This window comes from Dipodomys merriami, unplaced genomic scaffold (assembly GCF_024711535.1).
Source record: "Dipodomys merriami isolate MVZ:Mamm:240054 unplaced genomic scaffold, mDipMer1.0.p SCAF_85, whole genome shotgun sequence".
Lineage (NCBI taxonomy): Eukaryota > Metazoa > Chordata > Mammalia > Rodentia > Heteromyidae > Dipodomys > Dipodomys merriami.
In genome coordinates this window covers 2,843,913-2,862,154 of record NW_027206457.1, presented here as the reverse complement: position 1 = coordinate 2,862,154, position 18,242 = coordinate 2,843,913, and the positions used below count along the sequence as shown (strand labels likewise).

General features: G+C 50.8%; 1 protein-coding gene across 6 annotated transcripts in view; it reads right to left on the bottom strand.

Annotated features, from left to right (window-relative positions):
- Positions 1–18,242, bottom strand: part of Znf423 (zinc finger protein 423) — a 324,973-nt gene that overhangs the window by 115,141 nt on the left and 191,590 nt on the right. For all 6 annotated transcript variants that reach the window (XM_070011960.1, XM_070011966.1, XM_070011962.1 and 3 more), the window contains 2 exons: positions 10,540–13,754; positions 2,901–2,985 (listed from right to left, as the gene is read on the bottom strand). In XM_070011960.1, the coding sequence (XP_069868061.1) occupies positions 2,901–2,985; positions 10,540–13,754 (3,300 nt within the window). The remainder of the gene's footprint in view (positions 1–2,900; positions 2,986–10,539; positions 13,755–18,242) is intronic.

Below are 18,242 nucleotides of genomic sequence, written 5' to 3'. Positions count from 1 at the left end.
CCTCACCCTGGACCACAGCAGCCCTCCACAAGTCATCTACCTGCGCTGGTGATGGTCTCAGATGGTCTGGGGTGAGAGGCAGGTGAGGCTGAGTGGCACCACCCAGGAATCTCTGCCCTTTTAATGCAGGATCCCCAGCCCCAAGTGGCCACATGCCCTGGGAAGCGGGCCAGCCCATAGCACCGCAGGCAGCCCTGGGTAAGGAGCCCCAGCCAGCAGCCAGACGGGAAGCGCAGCCCTTGTCTCAACACAAAGGCCCAATACCCGTCCAACCTTCCTTTCACATTCTGTAACTCCATTTTAGAGCCTCCCCTTTGCCTTCTGCCTGAGGACACACAGCTTCCAGGCTGTGCACAAAGGAAAGGTGGAAAATAGAAGGGAGGGGGGAGCACCTTTGAAATCACTGTGGTCCAATTAGCCGGCTCTCACCCTTCATGCTTACAAACAGGAGCGCATATCACCACCTGCTACAAAAGCAAACATTTGGAGATATCTTCATCTTCACCTTCCTGACACTCCCAAGAAAGGGTTCTCAGCAGCCGGTGACTGACAGAGTAGCTTTCCTTCTTATACTTCAGCAGGGGGCTTTCAGACAGAGGAAATTAAAAAGCCACCAATCTCCCTGTCAGGCCAGGCTCCCAGGGTCCTACCTGCCCCTCCTGGGCTCATCATGCTCTCTCCTAGCAGCCAGGTGAGCCTGCCATACACACACACATACACACACACACACACACACACACACACGCACACATACACACACACACACACACACACGCACACACATGTGTGCCCACGGTCCAGCACCTGAAGGGGATCAGGCAAAGAGGATGCTAGGTCCTGTCCACACTGAAGGGGGCAGTACTACAGCTGAGTGCAGACCAGGAACTTGCACTCATTTCGCAAGTGGCTTCATTAATGAGGGGGCTTTTAATGTGGAATAAAGATGCGCAGCACTGGGGTGGGGGTGGGGGAACACTTAGAGAATTTGTCAGTACTTACTCAACGTGAACTTCTCAGAACCTAGGATTCAGAAATTCCACTTCTCCCTGTATTCCCACTAGATATGTACAGCCCAAATAGGATATATTAGCTATAAATATGTAACATTCCTTCATGCCCAGAAGATTACCTATGTATGCTCAGCAACAGATATGATACATACTGTTTGAAATAACTACAAACTGGGCCCATGGAGTCAGATAAATATTCCCATGATGGAATATTATACACCAACGAGAAGGAATAAACTCCAACTATAGGTAGTCATAGGTGCCAGATACCACTAAATGAAAACTATGTGATTAATTCATATAAAGCACAAATCAGGCAAAAAAAAAAAAACCAACCCATGCTCTTGGACACCAGGATGGGGTGACACTTCGTTAAGGAAAGGTGCAGAAAAGACCAAAGGAATCAGAACGCTGATGAGCAATCTGCCCTCTTGATGTCATTGCTAGTTATACAAGTGTGCTCAGGTGAGACTCACCAAGTTCTACATGTGCATACAGTTCTTCAATGAATGCCATGAGAAGCTTTGCTAGAGAGTTCTCTGATAATATGGCTGCTACAAACACAACAGTGAAAAGATGCTAGAAGAAAAGTAGAGGTGAATGGGTGCTGGTGTCTCATGCCTATAATACAAGCTACTCAGGAGGCTGAGGATCATAGTTTAAAGACAGCCCCGGCAGGAAAGTCTGTAAGACTCATCTCCAATTAACTACCAGAAAACTGGAAGTGGCACTGTGGCTCACAGTGGTAAAATGTTAGTTTTGAACAAAAGAGCTCAAGAACAGCACCCAAGCCCTGAGTTCAAGCGCCAATGACTGACCAAAAAAGAAAAAGAAAAAGAAAGAAAGAAAGAAAGAAAGAAAGAAAGAAAGAAAGAAAGAAAGAAAGAAAGAAAGAAAGAAAGAATTGCTAGAAAGGTAGCTCAGTGGTAGAGTGCTTGCCTTGCATGAATGAGGCCCTGGGTTCGATTCCTCAGCACCACATACGCAGAAAAAGCTGGAAGTGGTGCTGTGACTCAAGTGGTAGAGTGCTAGCCTTGAGCTGAAGAGCTGAGGGACATTGCCCAGGCCCAGAGTTCAGGCCCCACAACTGACCAGAAAAAAAAAAGAAAGAAAAAAAGAGAAAAGAAAAGAAATAAAATATTTCAGGATGCTCCACCAGCCACTATACCTAACTGCTCAGACACAAGATCCAAGCTGTACCATATTACAAGGATTCCCAAAGCTCTCTGAGGCCCTGAGTGCCAAATACAGACACCACATCTCACTCCCTGGGCCACCCTGTCCTTTAAGCCCTTCAGCCCAGTCCCACACCAGAACAAATGCCTTGCTTCCAGCCAAGGCAATCCCCACATCTACCTGCCAAGATGGGTAAAAATCTACAACCTCCCAAGTGAGCAACGTGGGCTTTTGAAAGCTCCCCTTCTAGTAAAACTGCATTTTCCAAATCCAAATCCACTTGAAGGGGAATAGGAAAAAGGATGGGAATAACTTTGTAAGTGTTCTGTTTTGACAATGTGCCTGAGGAATTCACCACACTGAGTGGGAAATACGAGCAGTTATGTCTATTCAATGTCATGACATACAAAATTGAAGCATAATTGCCCCTGAGTGCTTGGCAACTGAAAAGCACTCCGTTTTAGAAATGGAGGGAAATTTATGCCGGGAAATGGAGGCGATTGTCAAAAGTTCGTTCGTAATGTGAGTGAGGCTTCGACAAGAAGGCTCAGTGGATAAAGCACTCTACCCTGCCATCTTGACTCCCAGAAACAGCAGTGGTGACTGTCCTCTGTCCTAAAAGCCAGGAAATGACGATGATTAGAAGTGTACATTTCAAAGCATGATGAGAGGCCCCCGCATGGCAGAGTGGGGCGTGGGGAGCTGAGATCTTACCAATCATATGGTTGGCAACATGGATTTGAATCTCTCTCTCGTTCTCGAAGGTCATCTGGCACTTGATGCACTGGTATGTCTTTTTCTATTTGGAAACCAAAAAGAAAAGAGTTAGAGAGTTGAGAGGCAGGCAAAAGCAGAAATCAAAAGTTTCTCAACAGCCTAGCTCAAGACTTCCCAGAATGGTACCTCTAAGCTATTCCCTTCTCAATTTCCTGTCCATCCAACTCCACTAGCCTGGGGAAGGAACACAGGTGATATTCAAGAGGAGTAACTTCTCTTGTCATAACCCAAGGTCAACCTTATTAGGATAAGTAAAGCCAGCTGCCCATCTATCTACACATTTATCTACCCATTCACCAATCTACCCATCTTTCATCTACCCATCCATCACCCCATCTCCTTACCTACCCCTGCCTACCTATATGTCCATCTATGTATACATGCATCATCTATCTATCTACCCATTCACCCAGAGAACTACCTACACATCAGTCCACCCATCATCCTACCCATCTACCTATCCATCCACCATCCATTCACTTTTCTACCCACCCAATAACCTCCTCAACCACTGACCCACCCAAGAACCAGATGGGCTGAGCAGGGACACTGCTCTTGACAACTCTGGCATTGAGGGTGGCTGTGGAGGTGATTCATAGCTGTTTCCATATGTAAGGACTACATCAGCTGCCTTTGGAGATGGGGCTAGGAAAATGAAAATCAGAGCGAGTATCACAACTTTTTGAAGACTTGTAAAGCGTGAACTTTATTCTTACAACTAAACCTGAGGAGCTATGAAACCTGCTGCCTGGAGGCAGAGCTGGTGTGTCCTGTCTGGAAGGAAGACTGTGGTATTCCTTTCCTCCTGAAGGATAAAGGGCAGTGTTGGAACACAACATATGCAAGTTGTCCAAAGAAAGCTTTGGCTTCTTGGAGGACAGGGCCTCTCTTAGCTCTGAAGAGGGACTAGTGATTGATTCCTAGGCAAGGGCCTAGGTCCAAACCTAAATCATGCAACTAGGACAAGTCACCAGAAAGCTGGGCAATCTCAGCTCCCACCTGGGCCCCATCTCCACCCAAAGTTCCCTGAGTCCTTGCTGCTTCCTCCCCTGGACACCCTCTCTTGGCCAATGTTTTGAGAAGTCTCTTCCTTCCACCTCAGGGTGAGTTCAGTCCCTCCCTCACCCACTCACCTCAGCTCACACTAAAGCACTTGGGTAGTGGATGCACCACTATGTTGTGGTTGATTGACTTGTCTGCTCCCACACTGCACCCTGAGTAGCCAAACAGAGGACAGGAGGATTTGGTGTCTACCCTTGGGAGACACAGCCAGTAAAGGCCAAAATACAAGAAGGATCTGTTGAGTAGATTGACTTTTCAGTACTCTGCTCAGGCTGAAGAAACAGAGAGAACTATACAACTTTAAATATTCTGGGTTTCTATCACCTTAGAGCCTACAAGCAGTGAATACTGCCTAAGCAGCAGTCAACTTTGATTATTTGTTTTGCTCTGTATTTATTTAATTAATTCATTTGTCTTTTGTCTAGGGCTTAAACTCAAGGCCTCAAGTTGTCCCTTGATTTTTCAGTCAGGGCTGGAACTCTACCACTTGAGCTGAACAGCTCTACTTCCAGCTTCGAGCTAGTTAATTAGAGATAAGAATGTCCCAGATTTGTCTGTCCAGCCAGGCTGGCTTAGAACTGTGATCCTCAGATCTCAGCCTCCTGAGTAGCTAGGGTAACAGCTGTGAGCCACCAGTGCCTAGCTTTGTTGTTTTTGAGACAGAGTCTCACTATATAGTCCAGACTGGCCTGGGACTTGTTATCCTTCTTTCTCAGCTTCCTGAATGCTAGGGTTACAAAAGTATATCTTTATAACTTTATAATTGGTATCAAGAAAATTCTTATTGAGCTCATGAATACGTGCATTGACTAATGAATGAAACAATTGGAAACACTAGTGTTGGGAGCTTCAGGCTCCAGGCTAGGGTTCCTGCTTGGGCTCCACAGGAGGCCTTTCCCCCATGTTTCAGGAGAACCGAAGGATTCCGTGTGTCCCATTACAGGCCACTGGCCCCAGAAACAGAAGCTAGAAAAAAAAAAAAGGCCCTAGGAGAACAGAGTGAATGTGAGAAGGTGGTGTAGACTAGGCAGGGCTCAGGAGGCACACCTCCCAACCTATAGGGAGATGGTTGGGACACAAGATGACTGAAAAAGACGCCTATCTTCTGAGGGGACACAGCTCCATGGGACTTGTCAGGGCTCCACTCCACACTCATTCTAACAGAGAGGAGCCACCTTGAGTTTCTGCACTGTGAGAATCATTCATTCTGCCTTACAGGTAAAAGAGTCCTGGCTGCTTGAATGAATGAATGAATGAATGAATGAATGCCCACTTCAGGAAAGTCCAAGAGAAGCCTGCTGGACAGGCTGCCAAGACTCCAAGGATCTGTGGGGCAGAAGCCTCTGCAGGCCATGGCCATGGCTGACTGGGATGAGAGTAAGCAACCATCCATGATCAAAACGTTTAGTTGACCCCCTCAGGACAGGCAGGTGGATGATGTGGTCTTGCTACCTTTGCAAAAGAAGTCACCACAGGCCAAGGAAGTGGTAGCTCACGCCTGTAATCCCAGCTACTCAGGAGGCTGAGATCAGAGGCTCACAGTTCAAAGCCAGCCCAGGCAGAAATAGTCTATGAGATACTTTTCTCCAATTAACCACAAAAAGCTGGAAGGAATTAGAGCTTGAATGGTAGAGAGCTAGCTTTGAGCACAAAAGCTCAAGGATAGCTCCCAGGCCATGAGTTTTAAGCACCAGGACCTGGAAAAACAAAACAAAACGAAACTCACCAAGGAGATATGGAAGAGAGGCTCCCCCAAATGCCCTTCTGCCATATGCCAGAAACAGCACAGACAGATGATGCCGTGCTTCCTGGTGGGGGAACAGGTTCCAGGACGTTCCCAAGGGAAGGGCCCAAGGAACTGCTGACAACACACACACACACACACACACACACACACACACACACACACACACACACACACACACACACATACACACACACTTACATACTTGAACATGCACACACTCATGGACATATACACAGATCTGCCAGCACACATAGTTGCATTTACATGCAGTACCCTCGTAGAGCCACAACCCCTGCACATACTCCAGTCTTCTCCTTGTAACCTAGGACTATAACACGCAACCTGTCTAATGTGAAACAGGCCCAGAGAAGTGGAAACATTCTCATGGATCCCCTGGGGAGCACAGGTGCACCTATCCAAACTTGTCCCTAGAGACACACAGACCTTCCACTCTCACTAGAACCCTGACACCCAAACCCTAGAGGCCCAGGAACCTCTGACAAAAGTGCAGGAACCAACCACCCAATACACATGATGCATGAGTGTACATTAGTATGTAGGTGCACATGCACACACAGACATTCAGACTCACTAGCACGGACACCTCCACACTTAGCCCCCCTCTTCACTCCAACATCTACAGGGTCTCTATGCCCCCAGAGACCTCCTCTCCCTCGGAGCTTCAGCCCCACCAGGAAACAATTACAGAAAGGTGGAACTTGGCATTCAAAGTGCTTCCTCTGTCAGAAGGCCCATCCTTGGGACCTAGCTCAAGAGCACCAAAGCTAAAGTCTGAGGCCTGTGGCCAGAGACGGCCTCTCCCCACAGCCCAGCAGCCTTAGAACAGAAAGAGGCCCCCAGAGAAAAATTGAGGTGGGACAGGGAAGACCAGCACCTTTAGAGAGGGAGAGAGAGAGAGAAGGGGAGGGCCAGAGATACTGAGTTTCCATGGTTGCAGTCCTAGTGCAGGCAACTTTCCCACATTAGAGAGGTAGAGAAAGTGGAGTTCTAAGAGGTCTCGAAGGACTGGGGCCCTATGCCCAGCAGAATCCCTCTGGCACTTGCTATCTGAGCCGCCATCCTCAGCTCCGGGTTCCAAACACCCCTGGACAGTTCTAAGTCTGGGTAACAGAAAGCCAGTTTGACCTGGACATAAGCCTACCCTTCAGCCTAGAAACCCCTTCACTTGGCTATAAAACAGGGTAGAACACTCAGGCCCCCACCCCCACCCCAGCACTGAAAGCGCCTCAAGGCCCTGGAGGGCCAGGGCCTGCCCTTGGGGTGGGCAAGGTTGTTATTATCCATAGATGGGGGAGGTGGAAGCTTCCACGCTTCCTGTTCCAGCCGACAGCATCCTTGGCCCCACAGGAACCCAGTCCTCTGAGAGCTAGTTGCTATGGATACACTCCCGAGGGTCCCAGCCTGCCAGCCCCCAAGCCCCTGTGCAGCCCCCAGAGTCTGCTCTGACAAGAGCAAGTCCTGGGGGAGTGGGGGAGGGTGAGCAGACAGCTGGGCCCCTGCCCCTAGGCGTGCCCAGGCAGGGGGCAAAGCCCCAGGGGTGCTGCTGGGCTGGAAAGGTATCTGGGCTTTTGTCTGGCTCTTGTCTGCAATGGGCCCATCTGCCTGGGTTGAGGGGCAGGCAGAGAGGTGATTTCCAGCTAAGCTCCCCCAGCACAAAGCCTGGGGCAGAGAGAAGAAGGGGGTGGGGGGGAGTCCTCAAGACTTCAATCCCTGTACTGCCCCACAACTGTGGTCCTTGGGCTCTTAGATATGTAGCTTTACCTTTTTGAGCCTCTATTCTCGTTTCCTTTTTTTGTCTTTTTTTTCTTTTTGGTTTGTTTGCTTTGTGCTGGTACTAGGGCTTGAACTCAGGGCCTAGGTACACCTCTGAGCTTTTTCATTCAAGGCTGGTGCTTTATCATTTGAGCCACAGCTGTACTTCCAGCATTTTAGAGTGATTAATTGGAGATAGGAGTCTCATGGACTTTCTTGCCAGGGCTGGCTGATCACTGCAATCCTCAAATCTCAGGCTCCTGAGTAGCTAGGACTACAGGCATGAGCCACCAGCACCTAATCCTTAGTCTCCTCTTTGCCAAAGCAGAGGCACAGAGATGCTCTAGGAATCAGTGTTCTGGAGAGTGACCCTCACATGGTAGGGACTTTAACTGAGTGGTACTGGGTGCTGTTTCCAGGGCACAGAGGGGAGGGGCAGCTCCATCAGCCCCAGGCTTTGGAGATGGGAAGTAATCCCTGGCCATCAGGGATTGCTTACCCCACTAGCACAGGAGTGGGCACAATGGAAAAGAGAAAGTAGTCTAGGCTGGGTGCATCCAGGGAGGTTAGCAGGTACCCAGGCTAGCCATACTGCCTCCATTGCTTGCCCACTACTCTCCTGCAAGAGGGAAAGCTTAATTTCTTGCAGCTGCAATGGCTTCCATACTAACTGGGGAGAAAGCGTGTAGTCTGTGGCACCAGACATGACATGCCTGGGTTCAAATCCCACCTTTGCCTTTTGGCAGCCAGGGATGAGACAGATGTCTTCATTGTTCTCTGCCTCAGAGATTTCCATAAAAATGAGTGCTGCCACCAGGCACAGTGGCTTAGGCCTGAACTCATAGCTACTCAGGAGGTTGAGATCGAGGTTCAAAGACAGCCCAGGCAGGTAAGATTCTTATCTCCAATTAATCACCAAAAAGCCAGAAATGGAGCTGTGGTTAAAATGGTAGAGCATTAACCTTGAGCAAAAAAGCTCAGGGACCACACCCAGGCCCTGAGCTCAAGCACCAGGACTAGCACCAAACAAACAAGTACTTAAAGAGATCGTATGTTATCATTATGGGAAGAGCTATGCACCTTTCATCCTCAGAGGGCAACATGGGAAAGGGTCACAACATTTCACAACTGAGGGAGATGGGCGCTGACCTGGGGCTAGGGCAAAACCAAGATGGTCCTGGTGCCAGGGGACATAAGCTCTGGAGGTGGATGGAGTTCCTATTTCATGTAACTACTATTACTCTATCCACTGTTACTACCATTGCTAATTACCACTACTACTAGTGTCCTCTGGCTTTACAGAGGAAGACAGAGGCCTAAAAAGGACACATCACAGCTGGGTCCTAAAGGAGATTTTCAGCCAAGCCATCTGACTCCAGAACCCAAACAATGCCCAAGACTACCAATTCAGCAAGCTAGGGAATGAATATAGCAGGTAACAATGACCAGGATCTCAGAAGGTGTTCTGCTCTCCCTGTTCAGAGGACTGGCTTAGCAGATTAGCTCTGATGGAGGTGTCATGACCCCTAAAATGAGCACCCCACCCAATAGGCATCTTACAAGAAGCCTCAGTCCCCAGCCAGACTCACAGTTCTGTCCCCATGCACACATTCCTCTCCTTACATGGCCCTCTAATCACTCATCTGGAACATCTGGAACTTCAAGGGTCAGGCCAGGAGGCCTGTGAAGGCCTGTCTTTAGTGAATTCTCCCTCCGCTTGCTCTGTTTTCCTTCTCTCACACAATCTCCCTCACTCTTGCACAATCCCAGAGTCCCAGACCCAGGTTTGTATCTCAAGGTCAAACACCCTCAGCAAACCCCTGTTCCAAAGGCAGCTTGTGTTGGGTGACTCTCCCTCAAGCCTGCCTCTCTGCCAATGGTGCCAGCAGCTGCCCTCCAGCGCAAAGAAACTCTGAGACGTGTGTAGCACCTCCTCCACCTGGAGACACACACAGGGGACCCCTGGGAATAGGCTGTCTGACATCCAAATGCTGTGCACCTTTTGTCCCGTACCTAAGGCCTAGGTCAACCCTCCAGTAGCCCCATTGGAAGCCACTTTTTTTTTGCCAGGAAAGGGGGTGGGGGGTGGGAGGGGGGGAGGAGAGCCATAGCTCTACTTCTGGCTTTTTGGTGGTTAATTGTAGTCTTTCTTGCCTAGGCTGGTTTCGAACTTCGATCCTCAGATCTCAGCTTCCTGAGTTAGCTAGGATAACAGGCATGAGCTACCAGTGCCTGGCTTAGAAGCCACTTTTTATGGGCTTACAATACCACCTGGTCCTTAGATCCTCAAAACATAGCCCATGCTTGGTTTTCTTTGGCTTCCAGGCATGTCCAAACATAATGGGTGTTCCAGAAAATTTGATGAATGAATTAATTACTATTATTGACATGATATGAAAATGGCTACACCCCCACCACCGCTGCACCACAAGGATGATGATGACGTAACTGAAGAGAATGACATCAGCCGGTGACTTGTAGCAAGCAGATCTGAGCCCCAGACAAGTGCCTACTTCCGAGCCCCAAGTGTACATAGTGTTTATATTTATGCCTTGTCAAAACAATGCTGGATCAAAAGCACAGAGATGTTAAGGCAGTTGCCCAAGGAAACCAAGTAAGCAGGTAAGCCAGTCTACCCCCTGATCATTCACAAGGATATCAGCCTCCATATACAGCATATTCCCTGTGCATCGGCCACTGCACTGGGCATTTCCTGCGTGCCACTGGCCCCTTGAAACAGTTCTAGGATATCGGAATTGAAGCAGATGAGCAGTCAACAAATGAGGCCCAGAAAGGTAAATAATCTGTGCAGGACACACAGCTAAACTAGGATTCAGACTGGAAGAACGCACTGCAGAGCAGCATGCTTAGCCAAGACAGGCTGTGTTGCTTCTCTAGGCTACAGCCAGGGACAGTGCAGGCAGGGGTACAGTTTCTGTGGGGAACAGTGACTCCTCAGGAAACATAAGTCAGGAGCAGGTTGACTGCACTTACCCGGGGCACTGGCGATGTCTGGGCACCTTTCCGGGGCCCGCTGGTCTCTGGTGTGAGGTCGCGGTGGTCCACTTGCATGTGACTCTCCAGGTCCTCGGCACTCTCGAACTTGACGCTACACTCGGGGCAGCGGAGGCCGGCACAGGGCCGATCAGTGGGTTCTGGAGGAGCCAGGCCACCCACCTGTCCATTGGCACTGCGGGCCATGCAGCTGGCACACAGGCCATAGGGAAGCCCGTTGACATCAAGCTTGACAAGGTCCTGCTTGCTTCGGAACTCCTTGAGGCACAGGGCACACTTGTAGAGCTTTTGTAGCCCTTGCCCATTGGGAGAGGACGCAGCTGAGCTGCCCGCCAGCTTCTGCATGTGGAAGGTGCCATGGATCTTGAGCTCTAGCGTGGAGGTGACTGTCTGCATGCAGACCACACAGCGGAAGCCCGTGAGCGAGTTGCGCAGATCAGGGTGCATCTGGCAGTGCTCGATGAACTCCTCCTCGCTCTGCAGGGGCATTTTGCAGATGCGACAGGTGCCCGTATCCAGGCTCTTGCTGTGGGTCACCTTGTGCTCGGTGAGCGTCAACAGCGAAGGGAAACGTTCACCACAGATGGGACACATGTAGTGCTTGGCCGGCCCCCGGTGTGTTTGCAGGTGCTCCCGGAGCCCATTCTCCGAGAAGAAAGTCCTCGAGCAAACGTTGCACTTGTGGCTTCCCTTGATGAACTCAGCCTTCTTGCGTGAGCCGTCATCCTCACCAGGTCGGATGTTGTGATCCCGAAGCCGATGGTTCTGCAGCAGGACCTCCATGGTGTAGGCCGCCCCACATATGTCACAGCCATACATGGGTTCTGATGCGTCCACGTCATCCTCACTCGCTTCATGGCTGTTGGGCGCCTCGGGGTTCTTCAGCAGCATGCCCTGCAAATCAGCGGGCTCAGCTTTCTTGGTGGTCGCAGGGGGGACCCCATTGGCCGTGCCATTCTCAGTGGCAGCATCAAAAACACAGTGCTTCTCCCGCAGGTGCTTCTCCAGCAGGATGATGGCATGGAAGGCCTTGCTGCAGAACTTGCAGTTGTACTTCTTGCTGTGGGTCGTGATGTGGCACTGGAGCTCCACCTCAGTACTGAAGGTCTCCCCGCAGAAGATACACTTGTGGGCCTTGGCTGGGTTGCCCAGGTGGCTGTGTTTGACGTGTACCTGCAGGTCAGCCTCCTTGCGGAAGTCCCAGTTGCAGGCCGTGCAGCGGTACATCTTCTTTTCGTTGCTGTGCTTCACAGCCAGGTGCACTTGGATAGACACCTTGGAGTCGAACACTTCCTGACACAGGGTGCAGTGGTACAGCACGAAAGTGTGCATATCCAGCAGGTGCTTCTGCAGGTCGTCCACCGAGGAGAACTGCTTGTCACAGCTCTCGCACACATAGTGGGTGGACGTGGTCATGTAATGCACCGTGAGGTGCTGCAGAAGCGACTCCTGGGAGTCAAAGTCCTCTTTGCACTGGGGGCAGGCCTGTTTCCGCAGCAGCAGCTCCAGGTGCAGCTTCAGGTGGGTCTGAAAGCTCTCGAAGTTGGAGAACTTGAGGTCACATTGATTACAGGGGTACTCGCCGTTGGAGATGGAGTTGGCGCTCCCTGAGAGCCGCTGTCGCTTCGGAGAGGACACCTCAACATCCGATGAGACAGGGCTCTGCTCTGCCTTGGACTTCTTGCTGTGTGCCAACGGAATGTTCTTGTGATTCTCCTTGATGTGTTTGGTGAGCTTCAGGATGGAGCCAAAGATGGGGGAGTTGGTACAGTAAGGACAGGAATAGACCTCCATGAAGGACTGGGTGGGCTGCACAACCGGAGACTCAAGCTTGGCACTGCCAACGCTGCAGTGAGCCTGCTGGATGTGCTCGGTGAGGGAGGACTCCGTGAGGAAGCCCATGGAGCACTGGTTGCAGAAGAAGGCATTATTGCCATCGGGTGGGTTGGCATTGGGGCCGCAGTGGGAGACACGGATGTGTTCCTGCAGGCTATTGATGTCCGCGAACATCTCGGGGCAGTAGTTGCAATGGAAGGCAGAGATGTTGCCAAATTGCATCACAGGGTAAGTGTGGCTCTTGTGCAGCTTGCGGACATGCTCGTTGAGGTTGTAGAGGGTGGGCATGGAGTCCAGGCAGATCTGACATGTGTGACTCTGCTGGGGTTTATCTGCGTGGATAGTCTTCAGGTGGATCTCCAGCACAGCCAGGCTGGTAAAGTCCCGCTTAGAACAATAGGGGCAGCTGTAGACCACCTTGGACCAGCCCTGCCCATCATCCCGCATCTTCTTCTGCCCCCGAAGAGGCTTCAAGGTAGAGTCCGGGGTAGAGCCACGCTCCACAGAGGCGCTGGAGTCAGGGGTGGCACTGCTCATGGAGGCCACGCTGCCCAGGACGGGGTCGGGGCTGACACTGTGGTTGCTGGAGTCTGGCTGCCGGTGGCTGTCTAGGTGGCAGTAGACGCCCTCCACTGAGGAGAACTGCTCAGGACACATGGGGCACTTGTGCTTCTGGTTGGCATGGGCTTGGTGGATGTGGGCAAGCAGTGTGTTCTCGTCGACAAAGACCTCAGGGCAGTGGATGCACTGCAGGTCCGCCTTCTCAGAGAGCTGCGGGTGACGCGTGAGCACGTGCTTCTCCAGCTCCTCCGTCTGGCTGAAGGTGTCCTCGCAATAGTCACACATGAAATCGTCCTTCTTGGCTTCTTTCTCCGACTTGGCCAGATGCTCCTTGTTCTTCTTGTGGGCCTGCATGTGGCTCTGCAACGAGCTGGTGGAGGAGAAGCCGCGCTTGCACACGCTGCACTTGAAGGGCTTGCTGGAGCTGTGGGTCTTCAGGTGGATCTTGAGGTGGTCGCTGCGGGAGAAAGCCGCCTCGCACTCGTGACAGTGGTACTTCTTGTCACCGGTGTGCAGCTTGATGTGCCGGTCTCGGCTCCTCTTGTGCTTGAAGAGGCGGCTGCAATAGGTGCACTTGAACGGCAGCTTGTCGCTGTGGATCTGCTCGTGCCTCTTCAAGTAGCTCAGGCGGATGAAGGACTTGTCGCAGAACTGGCAAGGGTATGGCAGACCTGTGCCCCCTTCCTCCTCACCGAGGCCAAGGTCACAGCCATCTCCGATCATCTGCGTGGGTGACGCAACATCCTTGCTGGAGGGAGACGAGGCCACCCAGGAGAGCTGCGGGTCGTCATCACCATCTGCAGGGGGAAGGCAGAGAAGAGATTAGAGGCAATTCCCAGGGCCGCCGGGGAAACAAGGACAGAGCCAGCTTCTCGACAGCTCTCAGGCTGAGGCTGTGCAGCTGGCCAACGGCTGCAGGGGAGGGGGAGAGCCAGGGGCGGAAGCAAGTGGACAGGCGGGCCTTCCCATCTGCAGAGGACACGGCAGAGGGGCGGCAGGATATGAAGGGGAAATGTCTTTTTTTTTTCCTTCAACAACACCTGCCTGGGCCTAGCTGGGTGTGGTAATCTCACCGGAGGTGAAGATCTTGGCCACTTCCCTGATTGGGGGTGATGGGGGAGAAAGATCCAGAGAGTCGCCGGAAATGACCTCACAGACCATCAGTCTCACAGGCCAAAAGGAAGACAAGTCCCATTGCTTGATCAACACCTGGGAGTCGCCTCCTTTCCAACCTTGCATCCTGTAGGGAATCCTATTGGTCCTTAGGGACACAGCAAGAAACACAAATGTCCTTTACTTTAGCAGCCATACCATACTCTTTGTGGCTGGGGGCTGAGGGGGCTGGGAACTGCTGTTTCAGGTAACAGACAAGATACAGGAGGTATGAAATCATAAGACACCTGACACTGAACTCTAGTGCTGGATGGAAGTGAGCCAGGCCATTTGAGAAAGGCCTGAGGGTGCCCAGAGCAAAGCATTCCCTGGAGATGAGTTCCTTTGTTTCTACCTGTGGATGCCCCGGTCCACCCAGGAAGCCGGAGATGGCCTGAAGGTGCACATAATGACAGTGTCCCCTCCCCCAGGCTCAGAGCAGGCCGGGGCTCATCCATCTAAGAGGCTGTCCTGTGTCCTGCATTCTCAGGGGACAGGAGGGACTCCCCTGGCCATCCAGCCTGGGAAGAACGAACACTCAGTAAACCTGAGGGCTGGTGCTCCTGAGAAAACAAAGGCACACAACTCAGGACACAGCCAATAATGGCAGTGAAGTTCCGGAGACGCGGTGGGGGACTGACAGAGTCAGCCCGAGTAGAGCAGGAGCCAGTTCCAAGGCTCAAGTTTCTCATCGGGTGGATTTAAAACTTAATAATGAATGAACAGTCCGCAGGCTGCTGCGGGCAGGGGAGAGACAAACAAAAGCTCAGATTCGGCTGTGCTGACCTTGTCTTGTAACCCTGACGCCCCGCCCGCCTCTCCACCCCCAGCCAGCCTGGTTCAGTCCTCAGAAAAGGCAAGCCATCTCAAAGAAAGAGCCAGAATCTGCAGGAAGGGAAGAGGCTGGCACCACCTGCCCGGAACAGACAAGTGCACATGCACATGTGCATGCACACACACACACACACACACACACACACACACACACACAGGCATGCATCCTCACCAACACATACCTTACACATCACTTCCACAATCTCTCTAACACACACACACACACACACACACACACACACACACACACACACACACCAATCACAAATAATTAAACATGCACATACACATGTACACATTCACCTCAGACTGGTGCACTAATTTGAACAGGATCACAGAACTTGGGCTCCCATGCAGTGATCTCTCCAGACACTCCTAATATCCCAGGGAAACCCCAAGAAGAAAAAGCAAAGGCTGATGGGAGATTCAAGGGGGTTCCTCATGGCTGGCACCCAGCAGATCCTAGGCCACTCCCCAGTCCCCCATCTCCCACCCCCATGAAAGTCCACCTGACTCCTGTAGCAGCGTGGGCACAGCTCCGCCTGGATAGATGCTTCTTACCAAAGCTCCCGGCTATGAGGCTCCCAGCAGCCTCCTCACCTCTGAAGCCTGGCACCTCTAGGAACGCCTCTCAGAGCAAGGGCACCTTCTCCCTGGGGAGCCTCACATTACAGGCCCTTCGGACGGGAAGGACTCAGCCACAACCGCTGACGGCTTCTTAGATTAGCCTCAGTGGGAGGTGCCCAGCCCCTGCCTGTTAATTCCCAGCTCTTGCCAGCTGGGCTCCACAGGGCACAGACAAAAGGGACCCAAGGGAGGCGATGGCTAGAGCTGGGACCCTGAGGGAACTACTTGGTCCCGCCCCCCAGCCAGGCCTAACTGCCTTTTTTTTTTTTTTTTGTGCCAGTCACAGGGCTTGAACTCTGGGCCTGAGCACTGTTCCTGAGCTCCTTTTGCTTAATGCTAGTACTCTACCACTTGAACCACAGCTCCACTTCCGGCTTTTTCTATAATTAGTTGGGAATAAGAGTCTCACAGATTTACCTGCCCAAGCTGGCTTTGAACTATGATCCTCAGATCTCAGCCTTGTGAGTAGCTAGGATTACAGGCGTGAGCCACTAGCACCCAGCCTACTTTTTTTTTTATTCTGATGCCTTAGCTCAGGTTCCCTCAAGCTACCATTGAACCTTCCTATCCCACTAAGCACAGTCTTACAAACACTGAAAAGGTAGTCCCACTACACAGATAAGGAAACCAAGTCCTCATGCAACAAGCCAAACCCATAAAATAATAATAACAGCTATAGGATGAACACCAGGGCTCCATATTTTCGAACCCTCTAACCATAGCATAGGTTAACAAGTAAGACCTACATAGGTAAGAAGGGAGAGGAGGTCCCTAGGTGCAATACCCTCCTTATCCATTAGGTAGGTCCAGCTCTCCTTTGAGTTGTCCCTCATAAAAGACCAAGCAGGATCTGCATTTCAATGGGAGCACAGAGATCCCCAGGACAACTGATCAGTGAGGAAAACTCCCAGATGGTCAGATGAAACCAAGAAGACACCTGTGCCTGAGGACAAGCCTGAACAGGTTCTGCTGCTGGGTTCATTGGCTCCCCAATCCTTAATGCCACCTAAGGACCCAAGGGCAGTTATCTGCACCCTCCACATTCCCTGCTCCTGCAGTACCCCACCCATGCTATAAGCATCCTTCCTTCCTAACCACACTTAGTTTATACATATAGGGAAAGGCAGTCATCATGGAAGTGGATAAGAAAAATTACTATGAAAACTACTGTTGGGCCAGGAGCTGGTGGATCACACCTGTAATCCTAACTACTCAGGAGGCTGAGATCAGAGGACTGAGGTTTGAAGCCAGTCTGAGCAGATAAATCCAAGAGACTTTTATCTCCAATTAATCAGCAAAAAGCCAGAAGTAGAGGTATGATTCCAGTGGTAGAGCACCAGCCTTGAATGAAAAAGCCAAGCAAGAGTACAAGGCCCTGAGTTCAAGCCCTAGTATTAACAGCAGAAAGGAAGAAAGAAAGAAGAAATGAAATGAGTGAAGGAAGGAAAGAAGGAAGGAAAGAAGGAAGGAAGGAAGGAAGGAAGGAAGGAAGGAAGGAAGGAAGGAAGGAAGGGCCACTACTATTCCATTCACATCGGCATCCAGGATAGGCATAGTCACAGAGGCAGAGAGCAGACTCTTGCTGCCTCAGGCTGGAGGTGGAAACAGGAATCAGAAATGATCTCAACTAAGGCTGTGGCAGGTTGCAGAGCCCAGTGCATTTAACTAAAGAGGCACACTGTATTGTGCATTTAAAGTAAGTGAATTTTATGGTGTGCAAATTATACTTCAATAAAGCTGTTAAACAAAAGCACTATTTTGCCAATAATAACAATTAGTTCTAATTAGTACCACTAGTGCTAATTTTAGCAGCTACATTTATCAAGCATGTCCCACATGCCAGCACTGGGCTAAGTATGTCTATTATCACAATGAATCACATCTAATCCTCACAAAAGCCCTGTCTGGTTGTCTCTAAGAGCACCCCATTTTTGAGAAGAGGACGCTGAGGCTTCCTCTGCAGGAGGTGAACTTACTCCCCAGATTCAGGCTGGAGTCTAAGCAGCCTTGGGCCAGACTGCTTGTCCCAGCACGCACCCCAATCCTGATAGCAGGCCTTCCCTCACAGGACTTGGAAAGGGGAAACCCAAGGTTCATTGTGGGGCTGACTGGTAGGCTTTATTTTTCTGCAAACAAGTTTCAAAACTAAAGCAGAACATATTATTCTGAGAACAACAAACAGAGCAACTACTGGGGTTATAATCATCTGAATTGAAATGAAAATAAGGCTGCAGTACATGAAAAGGCCCAATCAGTAGAAATGGGCATGTTGACATATGATGTCCCAAACCTAGACTGCCCCATTGAAAGCGCCTTTTATTCAAACAGCATTCCACTTTGGCTGCTGCCCTCCCATATGTCCAATGCATTTTTTTGTACTGGGGCACTGAGCAAAGTCTTCAGAAGGGATGGCAGGGGCCAGAGCTCCGAATCTGCAAGCCATCAGCAGAGGAGAGGGACCATTTCTATTGACATATGCACCTCCCTTTTGTGGACTGTTGGGCATTATAAATACAGAAAGCATGATACCCACAGCCCTCTAGAACATGTACAAAGAGGGAAGGCAAGGCTGTGGAATGGGAGTGGAAGTACTCCCCACTTTTTTTTTTCTTTGCTTGAATTCGGAGCCTGGGAACTATCCCTGAGCTTTATTGCTTAGGGCTGGTGCTCTA